Source organism: Phaenicophaeus curvirostris, chromosome Z (assembly GCF_032191515.1).
Source record: "Phaenicophaeus curvirostris isolate KB17595 chromosome Z, BPBGC_Pcur_1.0, whole genome shotgun sequence".
NCBI classification, from domain to species: Eukaryota; Metazoa; Chordata; class Aves; order Cuculiformes; family Cuculidae; genus Phaenicophaeus; species Phaenicophaeus curvirostris.
The window spans coordinates 15,246,505-15,268,329 of NC_091431.1; the positions used below are offsets into that span (position 1 = coordinate 15,246,505).

The 21,825-nt window shown below is 51.1% G+C and overlaps 2 protein-coding genes across 5 annotated transcripts in view; one reads left to right on the forward strand and one right to left on the reverse strand.

Moving 5' to 3' along the window:
• POLR1E (RNA polymerase I subunit E) overlaps positions 1-21,825 on the reverse strand; it is a 278,376-nt gene that overhangs the window by 235,074 nt on the left and 21,477 nt on the right. The gene's annotated exons all lie outside the window — the stretch shown is intronic.
• The window catches only part of PAX5 (paired box 5), a 141,999-nt gene that overhangs the window by 13,111 nt on the left and 107,063 nt on the right, over positions 1-21,825 (forward strand). For all 4 annotated transcript variants that reach the window (XM_069881096.1, XM_069881098.1, XM_069881097.1 and 1 more), the window contains exons 4-5: positions 2,685-2,749; positions 4,677-4,805. In XM_069881096.1, the coding sequence (XP_069737197.1) occupies positions 2,685-2,749; positions 4,677-4,805 (194 nt within the window). The remainder of the gene's footprint in view (positions 1-2,684; positions 2,750-4,676; positions 4,806-21,825) is intronic.

Here is a 21,825-nt window from a genome sequence, read left to right on the forward strand (position 1 = left end):
TTTGCAGCTGGCTGGGAGCTCCAGACTCGCTGGGACTCCAGAGCAGCGTGCAGTAACCCTACGGACATGGCATTTTCAGTCTTAAGAAGGATTTGAGGAATAATGTAGAGACTAGGAATAATAAAGGAAAATATCACCCTGGCTGACCTCAAATAACTAAGGGCAAGCTCTGCTTCTATGAAAGCCAACTTGAGCCTTGCCACGTGAGCAGCATTGCTGCTGTGAGCAGTGCCGTGTTTGTGCAGCAGGGCTTCAAGCATCCTTCCCAAAACTACCAAAGGGCAATCTTTGATTGAGGAAAAAGAGAGATTAAGTAGCTTCCAGACATGTTTTGAGCCAGTTTCCATATTTTAGCACTCCCAGTGTCCTTGCGTGTTTCCACACTGATCATGTCCACCCCGCTGCCATTGTATCAAAAACCCATGTCTTGACCCACCACCAAGTTCTTTGGCCAGAAATCTTGTTCTTTCTCATTTGCTTGAGACTGTAGCTAAGATCTTTTCCTTCTCTTAACGGTGTGAAATTCCTGTTTAGAAATGCATGGGAGTCAGCCTGTTTACCTGGAGAATTGTTTCTGCCAGCCTAGGAAGCACATCTTGGAAACCCAGACCAAGCTATTGTGACAAGAAACCCGGAATTCACATCAAAACACTCAGCTTTAACACAAAATCCTCCCAGTTCCATGTTGCAGTCTGTGGGTTTTATCCTCGTATTTAAAATCAAGTGTGTGATTCAAGGCTTTGCTGGTAGGATGTTGCGCCTCCAGTATGCAACCCCCGATCACGATGCCCTTGTTCCCCTCCGAGGTGCAAATCAGGTGCTGCTGTGTTGCCACAGACCTGGACTCATTGGAAATCGTGCAGTGCGGTTCCTGTCCTGCTGCAGGGAAGGTGAAGCCAAGCAGCTGGCATTCCTGCGCAGGGGAAGATGGAGCCACCAGGCTGCTCCCTGCCCTCCCACTGGAGAGAGGAGACCCCCTGGGACTGTCCTGTTCCCTTCAGGGACGTCTCAGTGCTCTCAGAGAATGGCAGAGTCACTGGGATGGACTGTGCTTAGCACATCCCTGCTGCCAAGGGTGCCTTTTAGCAGATGGATTTGAGCTGCTGACCCCATATCTGAGTGAATAATAACTATTATTATTAATTAATAACATTAATTAATATTAATAATAGGCCACTCTTCCGCAGCAGGAGCAACTCTGTGTGATTAAGTCTTAATTAATCATTGCGATTAGTTTTGCTCAAATATGCTGAGAGCTGCCCAGCTGCTTTGAAGTGCTCCAGTCTTCTTTCCCTCTGGAGATGAAGACATTTCTATGTCAGGAGGCCCTGGACATCCTTCCCTCGCCGCCATGATGAGGAGACTTGTGGAGGTGCTTGTTCCCACTCTTGCTGATGCAGCACACCAGGTCTTTGGCTGCACCCCAGCTGCCCGTGCAGCTCCCTCTGACCCCTGTGCCGGGCTGGCTGCTCCGGACCCTGGCAGGGAATTCGCTGCTGGACACCGAGATGCAGATGTCTGGTCCAGAGTTTCGCTCCAAAGCTGGAGCTTTCTTACAGACCTAGCCCTGCCGGCCTCCCTTGGACCTCACAGCAGGATGGGAGGGAAGAGGGTGGCAGTATGTCCTCTTTTGGGATGGGGCCAGAAGTCACCACTGGTGGTTCCAGTACCCGCTCATGCTGTGACTTCTGAGCAAGCAACTGCTGTTTGTTCCCATGGATGCATCCCCATGCCAGCTCCATCTCCGCTCTGCTCCTCTTCCGAATTCATGGCAGGCAGAAACGGGAGAGGGGGTTGATAAGTGAAAAGAGAAGAAATGCTTCCTGCAGCATCCCTGCTGCCACGACAGGCAGGGAGGCGCGTGGTGAATGAGCATTGTGCCTCTTTCTATCCCATTCTGATCCTGCTGTGGTCAGTGGCAAAGCTCTGTGTTCTCCAGAGGTGTTTCCGACCCAGTCTTTTTCTTTTTCACAGTGCATCGGCAGGTGAGCATCTCTCCAGCTCCACTCGGCAGCTGTTCTCTGTCCTGCACACAGCGCATCCCTCCTAGTTCATCTGCATCTCTGACTTTCCCCTGATTGACATCGTTATAAATCAGAGCAAGGGCTGTCCCCGGCGATGAAGATGTAACGATGTAACCCAGCTTGTAAAATTAGCATTTAAACCAGCACGTTTTTGTTTTAACATTAATCTGGCCAAGCAGCTTCTTTTCCGAGATGTCTGAGTTCTTGAGCTGGGTGAGGACATGGGGTAGTTTGGGAACAGCATTCCAGATGTGCCCCAGTGCCCGAGGGTGCCGATCGCTGCCTGCTGGGGTGTCCGGGCTCAGAAGTGCCCAGCACCCTGAGGAAAGGGTGTTGGGCCCTGCGGGTGCCCAGGTAGCAGTGGGTATCTCTCCCCTGGGCGGTGTAGATGAGGTCCTCGAAGGCACTGAACCATCAAACCCTGCACCACCCGGAGGAGCGTGTGGGCATCAGTTACCCAGGCATCCCTGGTGGCAGGGGCTGGACCAGGAACATGGATCCATCTGCTAAACTTCGTCCTTTCTGTGGGTGGCGAGGGGGTAACAGTCAGAAAGGCAATTTTGTGTTGATGTAGGTGCCCTGAGCTGAAAATACAGTGCTTGATGTCCCCACAGTTGCGTGCTTAGTGCTAAGCAGTCGTTTCTTTTCAATCCCACACAGGATCATACGGACAAAGGTGCAGCAGCCGCCCAACCAGCAGGTCCCAGCCTCCAGCCACAGCATAGGTAAGGAAAACTTTTTTTTTATATTAAAAAAATAGCATAATGGATTACAAATATTCTAAAGAACTTTTAATCATTCTTATGGACAGATAATTCTGCATAAAACACTTCAGCACACGTGCTAATGCACCTTCTTTGTCATTCTCCAAGGGCTGAACATAGTAAATGAATTTTATAAATACTGCTAAAAGGTTTTGAATTTTACTGATTATTATGATAAATAGCTTTCACCATGAGACAGAAAATTGAAATCTAAACCAAAAAAACCCCACTAATGGGGGTCTATAGAATGTCAGATAATTAAAGTAATAAATCAAGAAAGAGATACTTATTCATAACATTTTCTGCACCATTAGTCAGTAAGTAGTTTTGAATGTGTTTTTTTCATCTATCAACCATCCCTTCCATAATTCTTTGTGCACTTGCAGCCTTGAGTGAAGAGGTAGCAAAACTTTCCCTAACTTTAAATCGCCATCAGAGCAGCAACGTTGCATCCCGAGGTGGGAGATGCTGCACCCTGAGGCAGGTGATGCTGCACCCTCACATGGGGGATGCTGTGCTCTGAGGTGGTTGATGCCAGGTGATGGGCAGTCATGGATGTGGGGGCATCCTCAGCCCTTCCTGTTGGGGACAGTGGCTCTTGGAGGGGGACAGCCCTTCCATGCCACAGCAGGGATCGTGGGGCTCCATCAGAGCTCTCTTTTTGCCCCTGTTCTGTGAAAGCTGCTGAGGCACAGGTAAGCCCTGGGTCCACATGCAGAAGGAAGACAGGGAGCGAGCCCTGATTCCTCTTTGCCTTCGCGCTGTTGCCTGCGAATTGATAAATGCCGGATGCCTCCTTCAGTGAGGCTGGGCTGGCACCATGAGACACAGAGTGTGGGCACAGAGCTGCACGAAGCCTTTGGCCCTGACAAGGCAATCACAATGCAGTCCTGGTAAACACCAAAACAATCCCAGAGGAGGAAAAGCGTCCGTCATTTTGCTGTGGTGGCTTAAGGGCTGTCTCTGCTAGAGGAAAAGACAGAGAAGGGAAATCCTATTTCTTAGGGCTTGGGGATGATCAAGGCAGCAGAGATTCCCGACAGGTTTGCTCTGTGTGGGCTGTGGCTGGGGTCATCAGTGTGGTCCTGCAGGGGACCCTGTGTGTGCAGGGGTGCACGGTGCTTTGCAGGACCTGGTGATGTGCCGGCACAGGCTCCGGCTGTGAGCAGATGGAGGTGTTGGTGGTGCTGTCTCCTCTGCCTGCTTGTGTTCAGCCTTGAACTCCTGCAGCATCAGACGGGCACAGCATCTGCAGACCTGGCTGGCATCTCCAGGATGTGCTGGCTGCGATGGATGAGCTCCCATGTGGCTAGACACAGCCAGCACCCATTCCCAAGGGATCTGTTAAAGCAAAGTGGATTTCATTCATATTTTGGGGAGCCTCTGGGCCTTTCAGCCATCCCTGAATCCATCTTCCCAGAGGTCCTCACTGTCTGGAGGCTGGTAGGTTGGCCAGTGGGATGCAGGTATCAAACCAAGCCCAGCAAGCGCATGCTGCTCCAATCCCGGTGGTTCCTGCACCAGGAGGCTGGCCGACGGGGACCCTGCTGGTGGAGGCTGCTCTCTTGCAGCTCTGTCCACATTTCTGACCACACAGGCTGGTGTATCACCTGGTGGTGCCTGGAGCGATGCACCTTCCCACTGTACCTCGCTCGGGATGTGGAGAGAGGATTCTGCAGGGAGAACATCCCCGTTCCTCTGGAATAGAGCCTTGTGATGGGATGGAGGGGCAGCTGTGTCTCTGCTCTCATCTTTCCATGGGGCTCTTGCTGGGCTGTGTGTGGGTTCTTCCTGAGCCCATCTTGGCATTGCCACAGGGGCCAATGGCTTTTGGGTGGGCTGGTGCTCACATCCTCGTGTCCTCTGACCTCCTGGCCTTGCCTTGCAGCCTCCACAGGATCCGTGACCCAGGTGTCCTCTGTCAGCACTGACTCTGCTGGATCATCCTACTCCATCAGCGGGATCCTGGGAATCACCTCCCCTGGCACGGAGAGCAACAAGCGCAAGCGGGATGAAGGTAGTGGGAGCTGTTTTCTGGCAGGGGTGTGGTAGTGTGCGCTGATGTGCAGCTGGGATGGGGAGGATGCTGCGTGTGTGTGATGTGATGGAGCTGTGGGTGCCCCCATCACCATCTGCTGTGGTGGGTTCGGTCCTTGGACACTTGGTCCTGGGTCCTTGGCCCTGGATTTTGCCAAGGTCCAGCCAGAGAGCTTCAATGTGACCTAGTGGTCGGAGACAGAACCTCTTGAGGAGAAGGCACTTGTCTGTGTGTTTCAGAAAGCGCTGGGATTGGGTCACAGTTTATCATCAAGCCCTCCTCCTGACCGGGGAAACCCTTACCTCTGCCACTGGAAAGGGGAAGAGCCACTGTTGCGCCGACTCTGGGGGCACCTGAAAGAGAAAAAATTTCAGGGAGATGTCCTTATCCACAAAGAGACAGAAAATCAGTGACAGAGCTGGTTGCTGTGTGGCATCACTGTGTGTGCCACTGGTGCCAGGGGCTTTTGTCATCCCTGAAGGGGAAGATGAGCACACTCTGGGGGGCTGGACGTCACTGTTCCTCCTCAGGTCTGCTGCTGGGTTTACAGTCCTGTTGCATTCTGCGTCCTGGGCTCTTTCCTGGTGAACACAGCGCTTTGGAGAGAAAGCTGCCAGAAACAGAGTGGTGGGGAAAAGGAGAAATTCTGCATTGGTGTCTTGTAAAAATGCCTGTGATTGAGAATATCCCTCACATTTAGTAGGAGCTTACAGAGAGGAGCTGAGGTCAAGACTGTGGACCTTCAGTGGTAGCAGAGGGGACGCCAGAGCCTTAGCGAGGATACTGGGCTCATGGCTGCTGAGGGCACCCAGAAAAGGGTTGGCTGAGGACAGCAGTTCTCTCTCAAACAGCCGTGCTGTTATCCCGCTGCCGCCTCTTGCTCCTGCCCCTTGCCCTGCAGCATCTGTGGTCCCCGACTCCAGCACGGATCTGCATCCTTGTGCCTCCTGCTGCCCCCACTGCCTGACCCCACCAGGATGGAGGGGCAGGAGCTGCAGTGGTGTTGACTGAGCCCCTGGGGAAACTTGGCTGCATTCAGGCAGGGAGCCTGGTGCCCGAGATGCACAAACAGGGTCGGACGGCTGTGGATGCAAGGGTGGGAAGGCAGTTTGCTGAAACTAGGGACGAAACCACAAGAGATCTGGCAGGGCCAATTTCAGCCAGTGGAGACTGGTCTGATGGTGGAGTATAAACCTCCTTCCTTTATACTAAAACTACCATTGTTAGCTACCTTTGTGATCACATATCTGATTTCTTTTTACAAATCAAGGCCACGACTGTGCAGAAAAATATATATTTCGTATTTTACCAGCTATGTGAGGCTGTCTGTGCTGAAACCACACAGCTCTGTCACAGCCCTGTGCCACAGCACCAGCCCTGTGCACCTGTGAATACGGAAGGGTCTCTGGTTTAAGCCTGAGAAGGCTCTCTGGCCAAGAAACAAAAATCTCCCTGAACTGCAGAGAAAAGAACTGAACATTTCCTTGGAAAGATCAGAAGCAGAGCTGAGAAATTCCCCAGCTTTTGCCAGTTCATTTTTAGATGAGAACACACGACTTCTAAAACAGCACCCATTGTTTTGGCAGGATGAGTCATGGGTTTCGAGCTCCTGAGCTGGACGGTAATGCTGTCCTCAGCAGCCCATTTAAAATGCTTTTATAATAGGCTCAGGGCTGCAGATCTGGAGAGGCATAAGCAGATATTTCACATCTTTGTCTGTTCGAGGGGATCCCCTGGAGCATCCATAGCCCCTCCCCATCGTTCTCAGCACAAAGTCTGTCTGCGTGGGGGGCACAAGGTGCCTGTGGAGGTGTCCTGAGACTCGACGTTGCAGGGGACGGGGAGGTGGATTGTGCATGCTGTCCTCTAACACAGAGAAGAGAAACATGTCATCTTCTAATTATGGCCTGTATCATGGCGCAGATGCACAAGGGGGCAGAGTTAACTTTACCATTTCCCAACTTTGGAGAGCTGGAGAGAGAGTTCCTCCTTAGCGGGCCCCTCACATCGCATCTTTTGCCCCATTGCTCTGATTTTCAATGCCTGCTGCTGCATCTCCCCATACACGTCTGCTGGACCACGGGCTCTGCAGCGCTCGTCCGGTGGTCCTGGCTCCCCACGGCCGGGCAGCAGAGTGGGAGATGTCACCTTGTGGCTTCCAGCTGCATCGAGGACTCGGTGTGATTCATTTTTTGTTCTCCTCACTCTTGACATTTTTTTTAGCAGATGTCACCAGTCTTTAACCCAGTGGGGAGCTTGCTGGGTAGCAACAGGGGCAAACCAAATCAGACAGTCTTTATTGGTTTATATAGCCGAAGGTGTCATTTTTTTTCCCCTGTTGTAGTATGGACTTGGAGCAGATGCGGCTTCGTGGGGGATCGGTTGCTTTCACTTGCGGTTAAAGGACATGCTGCTGGAGCCTGACACAAGAAGCAGGCTGTTCCGTAACGAGGCAGAGACATAGAGGCAGCCGTCGCAGCCTCAAGCAGCGGAGGGTGCTGGGCAGAGGTTTGCTTTGCCTGCAGATTGCCTCCTCCGAGTTCCATGACTGCATGGTCTCCTGGCCCTGCTGCTTGGGAAAAAGCTGTGAAGGCTCAGATGACAGCAGGGATGTGCAGGATGATGTTTCTGAGCTGGTGGGTGGGTGTGTTTGAGGGGAGCCGAGGGTGGGCAGTGAGACCTCAAGCCAGGGCAGGCTGAGTTTTCCACACTCACAGCTGGTGGTGGTGCAGGGGATGTTTTTTTCTGCACTGCTTCCAGCTCTTGGTGAGGCCAGTGAAGGTCCTGAATGGACATCTGACAGCATCCGCATTTCTCGAAGCACTGAGCATCCCCTGTCTGAAAGGCAAAGCTTTATGAAGTGGGATTCACTCATCCTTGGTGAGCAGGGAGAGGAGAGCGAAAGGGAGCTGTGTCCCCAGGCAGGTGCACAGGAGTCCGGGCGAGAGACGGTACTTATGGATTGTTTTGGGAATGAGGGAGGTGGCTGTGAGTGCTCTGGAGAGGGATCTGAGGTTCCCACGAAAGGATGGGGAGGCAGGGCAAAAGCACGACAAGTCGGAGCCCACCCCTACTTCTCCCTGTACTCTTCTCTCCCTAAGCCCCTATTTCCATCCTGCAAGCTGCAGAGCCCTGCGGGAGTGGGAGAGCTGGCAGAAGGGCTGAAGCTCGACAGAGTGACACTCCTGGTGTGTTTGTGCCATCTCCGGGCGGGATTCTGAGGCAGGCATGTGCCCCAGAGGCAAGGGACGTAGCTCTCAGCTGGGATCTCCTCGTCGGCTGGTGCCGTCTGCAGGAGAGCTGTGTCTCTCCATCAAAGCAAGGCAGAGCCTTGGACCCTGGCTTCTAGGAGAGCCCTGTGCTCTGCAAGACACGAGCTGTATCTGCTACCCCTCTCTAAGCGTGTCCACCTCCCTGCACGATGCTGGCTGTGCAGGTACAAGCTTTGTGGAGGAGCAATGCTGTGCCTCATGCAGGGCCCTTGGAGGGCTCAATCTGCTCAGTCTGAGCATGTTCTCTTTCTACATGAGTTTTGCCTTTGGCGTGGGCAGCTGGTGTTTGCTGTGCTCCAGCCGGCAGCTGCTGTCAGGACTGGTCTGAGGGCTGGGGGAAAAGGGGCTGTTCCCGTACCCTCGCACAGCGATGTGACCAGATCCCAGTGGATTTATGAGCAGGGGCTGGAAGCGTTACCTGAATCTCCATTCTCACACCTCTCCTTGCTTTAAGCAAAATGATTTTCCTTCTTGGGAATGATGACCTTTGGAGAAACTACTGCATATTTTGATAGGGAACTGAAAGCCTAGTTGTTTGTCTTCTACTACCCACCTGAATCTGCACCCCTAGACATTCATGTGCTTTTAGCAGCTTAGCCCAATGTGAGACCCACAGCCTGACTGATGCAGAAAGGCTTGTGCCCTCACCTCTGACACTGAAAAGGGCAGAAATCTCTGATACCGGGAGGCAGTGGGTGGGGGCAGTTTGTGAACAGGAGCAGCAGCCAAGCCAGGCTGACATCTGTTTGCGCACAGTAGTTGCTCGCCACGTCCGGGTCGCCTGTTGTGTCACTGATGCTACATTTGTGTGTGTTTCTGAATTGAAGACCACAGGCACAAACCTCGCCTGGCCCATCCTGCTGTGGTTAGCACTGCCCCGGCATGATTTTGGTGCGTGCAAGCTAGCATCCTCTCAGCCTGTGTCTGCTGCCGCAGGGGCTGGCACAGGGTGCGGCACAGCTCCACTGCTCAGCTTGGGAGCAGCTACGATGGCATGGAGGATGAGAGAGTTCCCTCCATAGAATTGTTAAGGTTGGAAAAGCTCCTTAAGCTCATCCAGTCCAACTGTCATCCAAGCACCTCGTCCCTACTGAACCCTGTTCCAAGGTGCCACATCTACGTGCTTTATGAACCTCTCCAGGGTTGGAGACTCCACCCCTACTCTGGGCAGGCTCTGCCAGGGCTTCACTGCTCTTTCAGTAGATTTTCCTCGCAGGGATGCAGCCTGTGCTGGACCAGTCAGGCTGTTTTCTTCCCTTGTGTAAATGCAGCTGGCTGGAGCAAAAGGCTACGTGCAGCAGTGAGCACCTTGCTGCAAACCGTCAGCTCGGCCCTGGCCCGACCAGGAAACGCAATCGGAAGCGGGGCGGCAGACTGGAGCAGGACACCCTCAACAAAGCACTGAGCAGGATGTGAGCGTCTGCTACCCACCCACCTCTTCTTGCTGCAGAAGGGGTTTGGCAGATTTAAATACCTGCCCTGAGCAGCTGCACAGACTGTATTTCAAATTCACTGGTATAGAGCCTTCTCAGTGGCGAAGGCATTTGGGGAATTGAAACCAGCATAGCAGGAGATCTTCACTTGTTCGAGATGTTTTGTTCCCATTCTCACCAACCATCACCCAATGTTGCTGTCGGCATCTGGTGTGATGATGTAGGTGCTTGTGCTTTGTTTTCTCAACTGAACCCTCTGAAAAATACCTTTTCTTTAAATTAAGACTCGGTATTTTTAAAGGCATTGGGATCGTGAAGCCTGAGAGGGGCAGGGGTGCTAATGGGAATGAGAAGAAATCGGAGGTGGGTGCAGTCCAATGGCTTATAAAACCATCTCATCTTGTGACCACTGCACTTTCACGGAGGGATGCCCCAGGTTAGGCATGTCTGGGCATCCAAGCAGCACGGACCTGTGCAGCCAGCTGAAGCGGCCGGGCACAATTCCGACTGTGCCAGCGCTGTGGCGGCTTGGGGAGGTTCCTGCCTTTGAGAACGGCCAACAAAGCGTGTGGCGCTTACAAACACAGACATGAGCTCACTGAGTCAGTGACGCATCTTGGGGGAAGAGAGACCAGGAAAAGCAAAGCAAGCATGAGTAAACGTGAGCGAGTACTAATAACACAGGCAGTATTTCTGCATTTTGTGTCTTTCCTCCACACCAGGCACACAAGCAGTGCTTCCTGCAGGACAGAAACAAAAAGCTACACAAACTGCTAGGCAGAGACTTGCGAGGCCACGGGTGTAAATGTCTCAAAGGCTGCACGACAGACAGTTGTTGCACAGCAGCCTCCAGTGGGAACACAGCACTGAGGAGGTGCTGCCACGGTTTTCTGTCATCTCCCCTTCTGGTTGAGGGACAGTGTGGCTCCCAGGGCATCTAATCCAGGAGGCTGTTGGGGAGGCTTGTAAAATATTTTTCCCCTTTCACTTAGCTCCACTTCTTTTAATGTTGAACACCAGCTCTACTGAGTATAGTGAAGTGCAACATCCTTGCTTAGGGATATGATTCAGTAGTGGGCAGGTACAGTTGGAACTGGTGATCTCAAGGGTCTTTTCCAACCTACTGATTCTATGATTCTATTACCCACAGCTCTGTCCCCACCCAAGGTCTGCCCTGTGACCCGCGGTGTATTCACGCAGCACAGGAATTGCATCTGGGGCATCCTGCTGCTCTGTCTTCTTGCAGCAAAGACAAACACCTGCCTATCCTGCCCTTTTGGTCCCTCTGTCCTGCCTGAGCCTTCCAACCCTCCTGCCAGCAGAGACCTCCTACCTCAGTGTGCTGTGGGGATGTCGTGGCTGGCTGAAGCCCTGGCTGGTGAGAGATACTGCATCAGCCTGTGGCTCATGCTTAGGGGTGATAAGGAGAGCCCTGTCAGCCACAGGGTTTGTTGTGAGCATGCAGAACTCCCTTTCCAATCATGACTTTCCAAGTCTTCATGAGGGCAAGGTAGATCTCATTGTAGCTTTCCTGGCAGCAGATGATCTTTATTCCTCTGTCTTTGAGGGTTGGAAGGTGGGACTTCCCTGGCCACCCATGGGCCCCTCTTCTTGGTAGCCAGAGCTGGCAGAGGACCTGGTTCCTGGCTTTGTGGGTGCTCTTGGAGTGCCACTCATCTTGGGACAACTTGATACTGCTCTGGTGTAAATGCCCTCTCCTCTCTTGAGCAGGGGCTGGGATTTCCTACCACTCCAGACTTACTCCTAGAATTTCCTGAATAGGTTTAGGCACTTTTGTTCAGAGGGGTTTGAGCATCCCTGTTGTGGGAGGACTTGCTGAATGAGGGGTCATAACACTGCTGGGAATGTGGGGTGTTGGACAGTCGCTGGCATGAGAGTGTGGGAAGTGAAGGAGCTCACAGACCTGTTCATACTACCTGTCTGCACTCTGGAACATCAGCAGAAGGAAAACGTGTGTTGCAGCTAGTGGGTGATGGAGTTCAGTGCAGAAATTAACCACCGGTGAGATTCTGTATTGACAGAAGCCCCCAAAACTCCTTTCACCCCCGGTAAGGACTTGAGACTGACAATACATGGTGAGGATCAATACTGTCCTCTCCAGCTCCTCCCTGGGGTCTTCTGCACTGTGCAGCTGATGTGGGAAGGGCTGAAGGGTTTGGGGGTCTGAACCACAAGGGAAACAATCAAAACCAGAAAGACTGGGAGAGGAAAAAAGCAGCAGGTTATGGAGAGGAAAAAAAAAATGCCTGCCCACAGAAACTTGAAGGTTATGATGCCAGTGAGCCTGGGCTGTGACGCATGGGGAGGGGATGCACAGTGGGACCACCGAGTGAGTCGAAAGGGGGACTGTCCGTACCTCACAGCTGCACCGCGCTGCAGGGGCAGTGCCTGCCTGCGGAGCACAGCAGGATGCGGGTGCAGGTCCTGCTGCCGGGTCTGTGATGGCCAGGAAGAGAGGGGGAAAAGTATATAAAATGTCAGAAACCAAACTGTCTGTAGTGCAGGTGGAATCATAGAGGTCCATGCAGAGGTTAAAGAGTGAGAAACCCCTCCAGCGTCCCAGTGAGGTGCTGGATTTTACTTTAATAATGTCTGGGCCCACTCTGGTGCTGTGTGCTCACTGGAGGTGTCTTTCCTCCTGGGGATAGCGCCAGTGACTATAATGAGATGAAACCTTTGAACGGAATGAGGTTTCGCAGGGTCAGCAAGTGCTGATTTGAATTTCTCCTGCTGATGCAGATTGTCCTTTGCATCCAGGGCTCCTTTCCCTGTGTTGCAGAGTGGGGCGAGCTCTTTGTCCCATCAGTTCATTAGCTCCTCAAAAGAGAGAATTTTCCCTCAGACACCAAAATCATCCTTTTTGAGTTTGCTCCAGACCTGGCTAGTTGTGTCACAGCGACGGCTTCATCTATGCTGTATCCAGTGCAATCTGTGGCTTGGTGAAGGTCTTATCCTTTTCCTTAATTTCATTCAAAGGTTTTTTTTTTTTTTTATTCCACAAGTCCTTGGGTACAATTTCCCACAACACAGAGGATTTTGTTTTGATTAACTCTTTCAAATTACCTTTTGTGCACCTTTCACAGGGTGTTCTGAATGTGCTGAAGTGGTTGGAAGGCTCTGTCCATGCTGGCAGTTTGGCACCAGCACCATGGATGGTGCTGGTTTGACACCCGCAGTGACAATGTCACCTCTGAGTGATAATGGGTGTTTGGAGAAGGAATTTGACTTCTACATGGCATGACGCTAAACCTCTTGAGTGTTCCCAAGAGCCACCCTTGGTCTGTGGGGTTATTGGTGCTGAGCTGGTCATCCCAGCCACAAACAAGTGGATCTCAGCTGGCACAGGTTTTCTCTTTGGGAGAAAAAGAGACTGTGTTGACATTCCTCATGAAATTCTAGGGGGGAAAAAAATGATAAATCTGTGTCTATTCTCAGCTATGACAGCATTAAAATGGTGTAAGTTTACTCTAGGCTTCTGAGAAAATAGTGCACATCCGTATTGGTGAAAACGAAACAAAAATCCATTTCTGCACCCAAACTGTGCTGTTCTGATGTTTGAGGGTGATGTGTTACCACCATCCTGCTGAGGCATCTCTGCCCAGGGGAGTGATGGAGCCTGTGGGCTGAGGTCCTCCTTTGGTGGGACAAATCTCTTCAGCTCTACAGGACAGTAGGAGCATCCCCTGCTCTTACAGCTCTCCATGTGCTTCCCAGTGACATGCTGAGCTGCGAGTCTGTTGAGTGCCTGGGGCTGTCTGCATCCTTATGCTCTCGGATCCCTGCTCCTCTTTGGGGTCCCTGTGGATGTGGAACATGGCTGGGTGGATGGCAGTGCCTGTCCCAGAGGCGGACATCCCCATGCCTTCATGCGTGTGGGGTTTGGAGGGATGGGCTGGTTCTGCCCTGGCAGAATGATGATGCTCGCCCGTGGGTGGTTTTACGTGTTCACGGTTCCGTGCAGGAAAACTCCCTGCCGGCATAGCTGCCCTTTCCGAGCGAGCAGGTTACCAGCTGTCTTGTGCGCACGTCAAACGCGTTTGTCACTTCTCTCCTAATGCAGTCCCCGGGGCCCCTATTTTCAAGAGAGCTCTCCTCCAGCGCCGGGGTGAAGCCCTGCCGGTTTGCCACCGACTTCGGTGGAGCAGGGATTTTCCTGGAGCTATGTTAATGAAAAGCCCAGACTTCCACCACTCCTCACAGCCTGCTGTAGCTCCAGCTGTTCTCATCAGGAGCTGTCGAGTGCTAGATGCTTTTCAAGGAATAACCTCTTCATATCGGTTTAGCTAAAATCCAGTTTAGGGGTAGATATCATGTCAGATCGTCCTGATGGCACCAGTACTGGGTCTGGCCAGGATTCTTCTGCAGGAATGCCTTTTCCAGAGAAAAAGCAGTTTTGTGGGAAAGCAGGACATGTCCCTGTTGATGGACATTTGATATAAATGCCAATATTAAATAGAAAATAAAGGTCATGAGCAAGGTGAACCATTGTGATTTTATTTAGAAATTTATAGCATTCAGAGAGGTGGAAATACCGAGGTGTAGTGGCAGCACATGTGCACATCATGTCCATGTGTGCCTACACAGAGGTGTGTGCACGTTCCTGTAATATACCCGTCACCTACAGAGAGAGGGAATAAAAGTTTTGCCTTAGGATGGGTATTTTACATGATTCACAGGCCTTCACAATCATCTTTCCATGAGGTAAATGGTGATATGGGATGTTTTACAAAGGCATGGAGGGACAGGATGAGGGAGAATGGTTTTAAATTGGAAGGGGGAAGATTTAGACTAGACATAAGGAGGAAATTCTTCACAATGAGGGTGATGAGGCACTGGGACAGGTTGCCCAGAGCAGTGGTGGCTGCCCCATCCCTGGAGGTGTTCAAGGCCAGGTTGGATGGGGCTTGGGCAGCCTGATCTAGTGGGAGGTGTCCGTACCCGTGGCAGGAGGTGGAACTGGATGGGCTTTGAGATCCCTTACAATTCAAAGCATTCCATGATTCTATGGTTCTCTGTTTGAGAGGACTGAAGGACAAACCCAAGAGGAGATTGCTGTGTGGGTGTTAACCCGGCTATTTTTGAGACTTGCTTTCCATTTGACATTCTCAAGCGAGGTGTTTGTGTTGGAGGAGGGTCGCACACTTTGTGCCTCAATGTACAGTGCTGGATTTCCCCCTTTGCCCCCTGTGTGCAGGTCCGCATTGCTCAGGTCTGTCAGAATGCATCCATGCTGTTAAATAAATGCCTCAATTTCCAGCATGCAGGGGAGCTCTGGGGAGATGCAGCTCCACGAGCATTTGCCCTGGAAGAGGTAGGTTTGGCCAGTTGCAGGCGGTGCTTGGAGAGACACGGGGGTGATTCCCACATGAAAGATCCAGTGCCAAAGAATTAAGTAAATGATTTGGCTCCTCCATGGTAGCAGGAGCTTTCTGAGTATCACACATTTCCGTGTCAGGTGTGGAAATAATAATGGCTTTCCCATCTCCCAGTCCCATGTTCACTCTGCCTTTGTGGGGACATGGGTGGGCCAGGGTCTCCATCCCACTTCTGAGCCCTTCTTCCTGAGGGAAAAGTAATCCAGGTTCTCCTGTGGATAATGACATGTTAGTCGGCTTCTCCACGGCTCCACAGAAGGCAGTGCTGGAATCAGGATTATCACGTAGGACTGGAATCTGCTGCCTTTGCAGCCGGTGTGAGATTTGAGTCAGGCTTGCTGGCATTTTAAAGTCAGAATTATTTTCTTGGCTGAAATGACAAACTCCTGAAATCTTGAATGATAGTGGAAAACTACTTTTTCTGTTGTTGCTTTGGGGAGAGCTGGAGTTAATATTTTAAGCTGTAATTGCTGTTGTTGCCTATTGGGAGGTTCCTGGTAAGCAGGCAGTGCAAAACCAGTGAGATGCAGAGAACGACGGTGTCCTGAGACTGGAGGTTTCTCCAGATCTGTCTTGTCTGCCGTGGCCTTTGTGTGCACAATTTGCTCTGAGGGTTATTTATTGCCGGAGGTGGTTGCACAGTACTGACTGAATCCTGGCTATTTTGGCCACTTCTAGCATTTGCAGAACAGCTCCATTATTTACAAATCTATCCTATTAACAAATCTATCCCATTATTCAACAAATGTTGTAAAGAAATGCAGTACAGGCTGTGGGGTTATTTCCATCAGACTTGGAGATGGCATTTTGCTCTCTGTGTGATTTTAAGTTTGAACAACTGGTCTTGCTTCGTTTGCCAAAGTATCGGACTCTCGACTGCAGGATGTCTCTGTTGTCTGGATGTGCCCAAGTCAAGAAGAGCACCTTCACAACTTTGTTTTGGCTTAGTGACCAGAATACAGAGCAGGAGCTGTAATGCTTGCAGCAGTTTAATCGCTGTGTGCCCTGCTGGAGTGCAACCCCCTGGGTCAGGGCTTGTTCTGCCATGGAACTGCAGATGGAAATAGGGGAAGATGTGCTTTGCAGTGTGCGTGCAGTGGCTCCTGCGCAGCTGGCGTGCACAGGACACGTGCACATGCTGTCGGCTTCTAGTGCTCTGGCCTTTTGCGTGCCCCGCACCTCCCAAGGTGAGGGCAGCCTGCATGTGGCCAGCAGCCCCAGCAACCAGTAGCCCCAGCAGAGCTGCAGCAGTAGCTTTCTGCAGATGGTAGGACATGCAGATGTGCTGCACCAATAGCCAAATCACTCTTTTTTGTTCTTTTTCTTTTTTTTTTTTTTTTAACTCGAGCAGATTTTGCAAGTGGAAAAAGAAGGCCTAGTTGGGAAAATCCAGAGATCTGTATGCCTGCCCCAATAACACATGTACGTGTCTGATAGGTGAAGTATTGAATCACAGAATAGTTTGGGTTGGAAAAGATCTTTACAGGTCATCCAGTCCAACCTTCTGCAAAAGCAGAGACATCTTCAACCAGGTCAGGTTGCTCAGAGCCTCATCCAACCTGGCACTGAATCTTTCCAGGGACAGGGCAGCCACTAGCTCTCTGGGCAACCTGGGCCAGGGCCTCACTGCCTTCAACAATTCCTTCCTTATCTCTCATCGGAATCTCCCCTCTTTCAGTTTAAAACCATTGCCCCTTATTCTGTTGCAACAGACTCTGCTAAAATGTCTGTCGTCATCATCCTTACAAGCTCCAGTACTTTCAGTACTGGAAGCTGCTCTGAGGTCTCCCCACAGCCTTCTCTTCTCCAGGCTGAACAACCCCAACTCTCTCAGCCTGGACTCTTAACAGAGGTGCTTCAGCCTTTGTATCATCTCCGTGGCCTCCTCTGGACTCGCTCCAATAGTTCCCTGTCCTTTCTGTGCTGAGGACTCCAGAACTGGACACAGGACTCCTGGTGGGGTCTCAGGAGAGTGGAGCAGGGGGGCAGAATCCACTCCTCACCCTGCTGGTCCCACTGCTTTTGATTCAGCCCAGGACACAGTTGGTTTCTAGGCTGTGAGCACAGGTTACTGGCTCATTATGAGATTCTCCTACCCCAGCACCCCAGGTCCTGCTCCTCAGGGCTACTCCCAATCCCTTCCTCCCCCAGCTCAGGTGCAGGACCTTGCACTTGGTCTTCCAGTTTCACTGATGTTTTGCTGAACTTCCACAGGAAGATGAATTTCAACTTATTTCCTCACTTCATATTCAGGGAGGGTTGTTTTCTGTCTGAGACTCTGGATAGTTGTCCCAAGTGATCTGAAGTTAGTTTCCCTGCACTCCAGCTCTCCTGTGATGGGAGCGAGCACAGCACTTGTGCTGATGCACCCCACTGATAACTCTGGAGCAACTTCGCAAAAGCTTTTCCTTGAAGTCAGTTTCAGAGCCACAGACTTTGCTTTCTCTCTTTTCTTCTTGAACCTCATCTGTGGAGACTGGTCTGAACAGGGAGGTGCCTTCTGAGGCAGCGGGCATTCACGTAACATTGCCCATGACTTCAGAGGTGGGAAGAGGAGTCAAAGTGCTGGGGCGTCTGAAAGCAACCATTGTCTTCTCTTCTGGAAGATGCATGGAAAACTCAGGTGTGGAGTTTTCCCATGTTTTATCTCCTTTTAGAATCTGCTGAGAGTTGGTCAAGGGATAGATAATGGTTGTTACTTTAAGGTTGTGGCTCTTGCACAAGACTGATTTTCCTTCGCTGCTGCCATTCCATGTTATGGTTGGAGGTTGGTATCCAAGGATCTTCAGCTGAGATGCATCCCCAGAGCCCATTTTGTGGGAAATGCAGTTAAAATCTCCTACCTGATGGGTGCTGCTTTGGCTGGCTTGTTGCATGGCAAAAGAGATGTCTACAGCGGAGGTCAGGGGATCGAACATCTGTCAGGTACTAACATGAGTGAAATGTGGTGGCTTTCAGAGCACATGGATGCTTCATCTTCATAAAACAGCTTCCCTGTAGCCACCTACTGGGCTGCCAAAGCAGTGAAATGGCTGAAGGCTGCATCTGCTACTCTCTGAGTTTCTTTGGTCACAGTCGGGGTAAGGATGTGTAGCTGCTGCCTGCACTTTGTTAGTTCAGATGCCTTCTACAACCCCATCACTGTGAGACTCCAACATCCTGCAAGAAGGGGCAGAGCCAGAGAAAAGGTGTCCCTTGTTGGATAGAACCTCAAGGATGGTTATGAGCAGAGCAGGCCAAGTGCTGTAGGAAATGCTGTTCTTGTGGGAAAGGATGGCGTTGCTGAGGGAAGAAGGTTCTTTCAGAAGCTTTATACAAGTCACGTCAGCTTTTAGTCAAAAAAAGTGAAGAACGCAATCTTAAAAGCAAACTTGCAGTGAGGAAACATCTGGAAGAACAGCTTTGGTTGAGTGGTTGCCATCTCACTTGGCAGAGCTTAATTTGGCCTCATTGCAGGAGTAGCTGGTGAGGTGATGGGTTTTGCCTGGTGGGCATTGCCCTGCAGGAGTGTACATGAGTTGTTTTCACTTCCACGTGACCACTTCTTCCAATGGCTAGATGTCTCCTCGTTGCCCGTTTTGGTGCCCCTGACAGAGAAGGCACAGCCCAAGGGAGAAGCGGAGACACCTGGCACACAAGGGCTCATGTTGAAGGCTTTGTGATGGCTGAGGGTTTCAGGTGCAGGCACCAGAACATCTTATGTTGACCAAACATGCTTCAGCCCCCTCCTTTAATGCTGAGCAATTACTGCTGGACTTTGTGTTCAAGGTATTCCTTCTGGTTTCACTTTCCTTGGAATGTAATTTTCTGTATCTGCTGCCTCTAGGTGGTTTGCATGTCAGATTGTTCTTCATTTGGAAGGTCTCAAAACAAGCTGTTGTCACAGGAGTGGGCTGCAGCTGCCTGGCTGCCCTGAGCATGGTTTCTTTGTGCTGGAGACTTAAAAAAATCAGATCCTTCACACATGGTACTGATTTCTTGCTGGTCTGAGCCCCCAAACCAATATCCCTGGCGCAGAGGCTGTACTTACTAGCTCCTGCGGCTGGAGAGAGCTCAGAAGCCTCCCGCCGTGTCAACAGGGCTCCCCTGTACTTCCCCTTGTCCGCCTGTAATGGATTTTACACCTGAGCGGTTATTTTTGGTGGTACAATTCCTACCTGTCCCAAATGGGACATTTTGTCTCTTGTTACAATTCACAGAGCTAGACGGGGCTGCTGGTTTCATGCTGTGCAGCATCGACACATGATGCCCTTGTAAACATTACTGTCAGCAGTGGCAATTCCATCTCTATTGTCCCAATAAGATTTCATGCTTGACAGTGCCTGACTTTTTTTTCTGTAAGTCGACTAATAAGAAATAGTTGTGTAGCGGGTTTTTCCTTCTCTGATTCCCTGGTTTTCCAGTTGCTTCCCTAGCGGTTGCCTCCAGGTTTCCTCCCAGGTGGTAGCATGCAGGAGGTGGCATTTCTGGAAGAGTAAAGCTTTGTAACACAAGGGGCCTGTCTTCTCCTGCCTTGCCTGGTCAAAGGTACAGACAACCATCCCCATCCATCACAGGGGATAACTCACGTCCATCACAGCCTTTGCTGGCAATGAGGAGGGTGACCTAGACATGGAGTGGGTGGTTCCAGATGGGAGAAGAAAACATCAACAAGCCTGAATCCATGGAAGGCTTTGTTTGTTTGTTTTTTTTTGAACTGTTTAGGTGTGTGGCTTTGATTTTTGAATTTGGGTAACTTCTCAGTTTACCCATTCTCTTTCTCTTACACCCATGTGTTCCTTGTCATGGAGGCATTTGGAGCTCGATAGTTCGACCACCACGGCACCTTACTGGGTCAGTTTCATTTAAAGAGGGAGGTCAGGGTGTGGAGATGCTGAGAAATCTGTCCATGGTTCCCTAGGAAGTTCGTGGCTGGTGTGTAAAATCTATGTAATCTTCTGGGACCTCACGATCTTGTTCCTGTTTGCCAGGTCACCATTCCAGAGCCTCATCACAGCCAAGGTAGATTCTGAAGTGTGGGATGCTGTGGATGAAAATCATGGAATCATGGAATGGTTTGAGTTTTAAGGGACCTCAAAGCCCATCCAGTTCACCCCCTGCCATGGGCACAGACACCTCTCATTGCATCAGGCTGCCCAAGACCCATACAGCCTGGCCCTGAACACCTCCAGGGATGGGGCAGCCACCACTGCTCTGAGCAGCCTGTGCCGGGGCCTCACCACCCTCATAGGAAAACATTTCTTCCCAAGATCTTATCTCAATCTCCCTTCTTTCAGCTCAAAACCATTCCCCTTGTCCCATTCCTGCGCTCCCTCGTCCTCTTTCAGCTCAAAACCATTCCCCTTGTCCCATTCCTGCGCTCCCTCGTCAAGAGCCCCTCCCCAGCTTTCCTGGAGCCCCTTTCAGAGCTGGAAGCTGCTCTGAGTCTCCTCTCAGCCTGGCCTCACACGGGAGAGTCTCCAGCCCTCAGGTCATCTCAGTGGCTTCCTCTGGACTTGCTCTAAAATGGAGCCATCAGGTTGGTGACTTGGCTTCAAAGTATGAAGCTGGTGCCACTTCACCCCTCTGTTTGGCAGTGGTGTATCTGCGTGTGATTTGCCTGGTCACTGCTGCAGCAGGAGCACACAGACAGCAGTGTCCACCAAAGATGAGTCCTTGCTGCGCTTCCTGGGATGCTCGCATCCTCCCTCCCACCCTCAGCCCCTCTCTTGCAGACCAGCATTTCCCTAGCAAAGCCGAGGCAGGAGGAGATGCTGTGGTGCAGCATTGGGCAGGGGAACCTGGTCAGACCCTCAGGGGAGTGGGCAGGGGTGGGGGCTGCCTGCTGCGCTTTGCCACTACACAGCGGGTTCCTCGGACAGCGGTAGAAGCAGTGATCACCAGCCAAACCCATCTCACTCCTCTGGAGCTCTCAGCGCTATCCTCACTTCAGGAAAGACACAAATCTTACTGTGCAAGCTGTGAGCTTCAGCATCCCCTTGCACCTCCAGCCATGGCCCCGCGCCTGCTGTGCACCCGTTTGTCACCTTGGAGACAAAAACGAGCCAAAATCGTTAATCTCTGTTCTGTCCTGTGGCTTTCCCTGCCGGGAGGCTTTCCTCACCTCTGATATTTAAAAAAAAGTAATGGTGCTTGCTTGAATTTGCTTTCTGACACCCATGCTGAGTTTGTAAGCTGGTCACATCTAACCAGTTACCACAAAATTGATTCTGGAGCCTTCTGTTTAGAAACCTGCAAGGTACATCCCAGGCAATCACGCTATCTCCATCAGGCGCTGAATGAACCAGTCAATAATCACCATTGCAAAGGGTGCAGAGGTCTTTCCTATTACCCTTGATATTTTTTATGAGCGTTTCTACATAGGGAATAGCTGTATGGATGGGCAGATGGAATATAGATGGTTGCTATCATGTGTATACATACAGAATATGTGTCTATGCATGTGCAGAGATAGTTCTAGGTACATATACACACACCACTGCATTCCTTGCAGCTCCCTCTTTCACTTTCTGAATATATCATTAATAATTTTGAACCAGCTAAACCTTTATGGCTTCTGTCCCAAGCCTTGTTGTGAAGATAATCACAAACACCACGACAGTCTCCCTGGTAGCTGGCCAGCCTAGGATGAACACAACTGGATTCTTCTAAAGTGCCAAAGAATTTCTGGATGCGCTGCACGCAATGTATGATAAGTAGAACTTTGCAGACCGGAGAGATTTACCACATTACAACATGCTTGTTTAGAGTGTCCTCACTTCACCAATGGGGAAACTGAGGCACCAGGGCTGGAAAAGAGTTGGTGATGGCTGTCAGTGGTGCTGTGGGAAAGCCAAGGCTTGGAGTCTTGATGAGCATGCCAGCCCATCTCAGTGTGTCTCAGGGATCTCTTCTGGCC